General features: G+C 27.9%; 1 protein-coding gene and 1 pseudogene across 1 annotated transcript; one reads left to right on the top strand and one right to left on the bottom strand.

Annotated features, from left to right (window-relative positions):
• The window catches only part of LOC108691165, a 39241-nt pseudogene extending 38003 nt beyond the window's left edge, over positions 1-1238 (bottom strand).
• A 1150-nt stretch (positions 1239-2388) lies between these two features.
• On the top strand, positions 2389-4601 carry LOC108691170 (transmembrane protein 147). Its single transcript, XM_018198827.1, has 4 exons — positions 2389-2654; positions 2723-2861; positions 3923-4144; positions 4227-4601. Exons 1-4 carry the CDS (start codon positions 2578-2580, stop codon positions 4476-4478), a joined length of 690 nt encoding a protein of 229 aa, XP_018054316.1. The 5' UTR covers positions 2389-2577; the 3' UTR covers positions 4479-4601.
• Positions 4602-5148: the final 547 nt, after the last annotated feature.

Below are 5148 nucleotides of genomic sequence, written 5' to 3'. Positions count from 1 at the left end.
ATAGAGTAATATAAAAATAGATAATATATTATATTTTTTCCGAAGATTTATAGTTTATATAATGTATATTCTATAAAATCAATTAAAACAAAATAATGAAAATTATATATATGTTTACATCATAAACTTACTAAAAAACATCGAAAAATTTCTACTTGAAAATTGAAAAACCAATCACACTTCTTTTACCTTACACACTTCTTTCACCCTTGAATTCCACCATAAAACTGACTACCCTTTTTCCTGAAGCTTGTATGAAAAGCAAGGGTGTAAGCTCCACCCATTTCTCATTTCTCCCAATAAACATAAAAAGATGTAAATTTAAAATATTGTAATATTATATCTCTCTTTAATTTATATTTATTACAAAAATATTTATATAACAAAAAAAATATTTCATTACGTTACATGTAAATTATGTAGATATTACGAATTTATTATTTACTATTTCTTCAATAATTCTTATAAAGAATTATTTGTACAAAATTATTGTTTTATCTTTAACTTTTTTGACAATCTCTCCATAACATTTTTCTTTATAAATAATATACAACGCTCTAGTACACATTTTTTGGAATTGATCACAAAAGGGGTGATTATTTTTTTCATTCAAGGCATAAAAAGGGGGAAGGGTTGAAAGGATTGAGAGGGATAGAAATTTTTCTCACTAATATTTCAATATTTCATTGTGTGATTTCAACAATCTTTCAGTAGATAGTAAGCAATAACTTTAATAATGCAATTTTAAAAAGTTAATTGAACATTATGAAGATAACATTTAATATCTGTCAAATTATGTATCCAAGATTATTTTAAAACATATCAGAACGTTTATAAAAGAAGTGTACTGAAAAATACAAAATATGTATCTCACAAGTTACACATGTATTTATTTCTGCAGCTAAAGATTAATCATATTTAAATGTAAATATTATAGAAAATTATGATCTATTTTTAGAAAACTAAAAGTAATTTCTAAATATATGAACATATAAAGCATATAATACATATATATAAGTGTACAAAAAATAAAATAGAATTAAATACTGTTTTTTTATAAAAGCAATCCAAATTTTTTACAAGTACAAAGTTTCAACAACAGTTCTTGATATATAATACGTACACTTGAAATTATTACACACTTTCAAAGCTACCACTGATTCACATAATCCTGGCATCCTGACAATAGTTTGATACCAGGCACACTGCGAAGTAGATTTAACAACAGCCTGTGACGAACTGAGCTACCCTTTCCATGCAGAGTAGTCTGCGGGGTAGATCCAATACTATTCTGCCCAATCACAAGCGGCTCCCAACCAACCCCCAGGAGTTTCTCTTCTGTAAGAAACGTTGGAGAGGGACAGCGAGCAGCAGTCTCTGGGATACCGAGCATGCTCGGATAGAACAGTCGAAGTCCCATGTATCGTATCCTATCAATATAGACAGAAAACAGAAGAAAAATTGACCAATTTAATATTTATGCAGTAAAGATGATAGATGTTTTATTAGTATCTAACTTACTTGTGTTATTGGTGTACTTAGCTTAAATTATATAAAGATATATACTATGCTTACAATACTTAATTAAATGAAAAACATGAATATTTTAATGCACACAAGTCACAAATTGTTGAAGGAACGCAGTCAGTACTTTTGCTGCTGCAGCACCCTTTTTTTAGCAGCTACCCCTTTTTATGGAGAAAGGGGTTGCTGTACCCCTTTCAAAGGGGTTAAAATATAAAAGAGGGGAACTGTGTAATATGGCATTAGGAAGATCTTTTATCAAAGGACCAAATGGTAAATTGAATAATAGCAGTCAGAAGGTATGCTACTTTTTTACTTATCTTTTTTTTTTTTTATAATCACGAACTAGTGACACTTTTGTATTCAAATCTTTAAATTGTTAAAACTCATTCTTCAATTACAAGAAATATAATTTATTTTGACAGTATTTGTTATAACAATATAACACGTGATAAATCATATTAAATGATGTTTAAATATGATAGATAATCGCAAAATCAATAAAAAATATTTTTCTACTTTCTCTATAACCTAATAAATTTGATTATTTCCTTTTTTTATTAGGAAATGCTTGATGAAAGTGAAAAAAATAATGTTTTTACATTTAATCTTAAATATTATTTATATTTCTTTTTGTTAAAAATTTTGTTCATCGAATTAAACAACAAGATTTTTATTAAACCAATCTCACAGTGGTTAGGTTAGGTTGGGATTAAAGTTTCAACTGTTTCAAGTAGAAACATTCTTTATCCACAGAGCACTAGTCAGAAATATGATCGAGTTTCATAAGTTCACCACAGTTTACGACACAAGATTTCCTTGTTATTCGAATTTTATGTTTTCCATCTTTTCTCTTTTTCTTTTTGATGCCTAATTATATATCCTATTTCACTATAAGTGCAGAAAGTATAATATAGTGCCACTACAAAGAATTATAAAAAAATGAAAGAGTAGCCATATAGTAAAGTAATAGTAGTGTGTCACGATGTTTGTAATTTTATTATAACTTGTTCATTTCTTAGATATCACAAATTGAATAAATATCACTAAAAAATGACGCTATATCACTTCGGAAATTGTTTGGCATTGGTATACGTACCATACTATTTAACTTACAAATATTCTGGCTTGTAAGTATTATATTTTCGTTTCTAACCTAATTTTTAAATGGACATATAGTAAAGGAAAATATTTCCAGGTCGGAGTACGGTGCCTTCTGGAAATGCAATCAAGCCGGTGGTATTTACATATTCACGCAGCTCGTAAAAATGCTAGCACTTGCAACATTTTTTCCAACCGCTGACAACGTGGGAGAAGAGGGCTTTGATATCTTTGGAGTATATAATTATTAAAAGATATTTTCAATTTTTTACAATTAAATAATAATTATTAAAATTTAATGTGTTCAAACTGACAAAGCAACTAGCCTGCCAAGCAATTAAACGTGATTGGTTCTTATCTTTAGTGAATAAATTGATAATAAATTTGTCATCAAGTTAACATCAAGTTCCTGTACTATATCATCATAACCAGCAAATTAGCAATCTGACAACTTGACTGGAACAGACATGTTTTGTGTCGATGCAGGTATTGCATCGTCTGTAATTTTTTTTTAAGTTTTCTAGAAATTTATCAAATGTATTTTGCATACTCATGTCTTGATGTCTTTCAATTTTACTTCTCTGTAACTACCCTGTAGAAGATTGGAAGCATCTATATCCGGTAGTAAAGTTTTTCAAAAACAGGTCTTGCAAAATCTTGCTACAAATTTTGTTATCAAGAAGGAAAAAATGGAACAAAATATGATTTATCAGATGATGTCGACAAAATGTTAACACATATATAACAAAATCTGCTGACATAATTTAATAGCAAATTGACAGTAAAAAACAAGATCTATCATTTTTATTTAAGTTTCATTATATTTGCCATGAGATGGATATACTTCTTATAAGAAAACATCTAAAAATTCTATACAAGAAGACAAATTAGCTAGTCTCCTGGAGAGATTCACCAGCTCTTTCAAAGTATGATTTTTGAATGCAAACTTTACTAGTAAAATATGAATTTATTCACACAGATTATATTAATAGATTTTATGTATATTTATCACCAAATTGCTGATATATAACAGAATTTGTATCAGTAAATTCGGTGTCTTTTTGTCAACAATATTTATACCAAATATTTAATAAAATTTGTTTTTAACAGACTTGGTTGACTGGGTATTTATAAATACAATCAATCACTCGGCAAGCAGACTAACAGCTTTGTCCAGCTTTGCATATGATCATTCTGTCATTTATTTTATATTATCTAAAAGTAAAAAACATCCCTAATTTATTTTTGCTTTCATAAAAAGCTTTGCATCCTTTTATAAATAAAAAATACATTTTAGGAATTTTTAAAGTCGTCTATTGATCTGGCAGACTTAGTAGGAATTTTATTGGTACTAAATAGTATACCTGGCAAAGGGCATGCCAAAGTATTAACTGCTGGTATAGGATGGGCAGGAGCTGAAGTACTGCTTACAAGATTTTTATTGCTCTGGGTTGGAGCGCGTGGCGCTGAGTTTGATTGGAAATACATTCAAAAGAGTCTTGAATCAAATATCAATTTGGTAAAAATTTATAATTTATACTTCATGATGAGAAATTAACATACATGCAAGGAAACTTAGATTTGTGATTTATTTCTAACAGGTGCAACACATAACGACCGCAACATTGGTTTGGTTATGGTCTAGACATGATTTACGGCGTGGTTTAGTTCCTATTGTAGTTGGTATGCTTGTACTTACAATATATAGGCCACTCATGCTAGACTTTCTTTCATCTCTTTTATTAGCTGGACCATGGTCAACACTTATTATTAAGGCGATCACTACCTTTTTCATCGGTGCAACAACGTTGCATATTTACGCAGGTCTTGCGCATTCAATTGGAATTTTCTGAAATTCATATATGAATTTATGTACATATTTATTGTAACGATTGTACGATTGCATTAATCGTGTTCTATTTTTTAATAATACCATAATTGTACATTACATAATAAATGCTGCTGTTGTTGCATTTGCATTATACTTTTTTATCTTTATAATTTTATATTCTAAATTTCATAATTTGAAAGTACTCTACATCAAATATTATATTCAGCAATAATCTTGTGAACAATAACCTGTGTAATATATTATATGGGAGAAAAGAAAAGATTTTTTAAATTGATATTATATTTTTCTTAAATAAAAAATTTTTTTAAGAGAATAGGAATACCAAAAAAATATATAGATTTTTCTAGATATAATAATACTATGAAAAATACTTTTGCATTAATGCATGTTGCATGACTTTTGGTCATCTCACTGGACACTGATTTTCTTAATTCAGAATATACAGTATGAATATTTTTATTCAATTTTTTAAATAAAAGATATAAATAAATTTAAAATATAGAATGATTATTTTTGAATTCTTTAAATTTTATTAATAAAACACTTATAATTTTTTTCTTATGATAGATCCATTACTTTGATTCATATCTTCGTTTTATGAATATTCTTTTGAATAATGGCCGAATGCGATCTCTCATTTTAGCTTTTATTCTAGAGACTTTATTGCAGTT

This window comes from Atta colombica, unplaced genomic scaffold (assembly GCF_001594045.1).
Source record: "Atta colombica isolate Treedump-2 unplaced genomic scaffold, Acol1.0 scaffold41, whole genome shotgun sequence".
NCBI lineage: Eukaryota > Metazoa > Arthropoda > Insecta > Hymenoptera > Formicidae > Atta > Atta colombica.
The sequence above is the reverse complement of the archived record's forward strand: the minus strand, read 5'-3'. Positions and strand labels throughout refer to the sequence as shown.

Coding starts and splice junctions, on each gene's coding strand:
- LOC108691170 (XM_018198827.1), top strand. CDS start 2,578: ATGACGCTATATCACTTCGGAAATTGTTTGGCATTGGTATACGTACCA. Junction 2,655..2,722: donor ACTTACAAATATTCTGGCTT/GTAAGTATTATA, acceptor AAATATTTCCAG/GTCGGAGTACGGTGCCTTCT. Junction 4,145..4,226: donor TTGAATCAAATATCAATTTG/GTAAAAATTTAT, acceptor TATTTCTAACAG/GTGCAACACATAACGACCGC.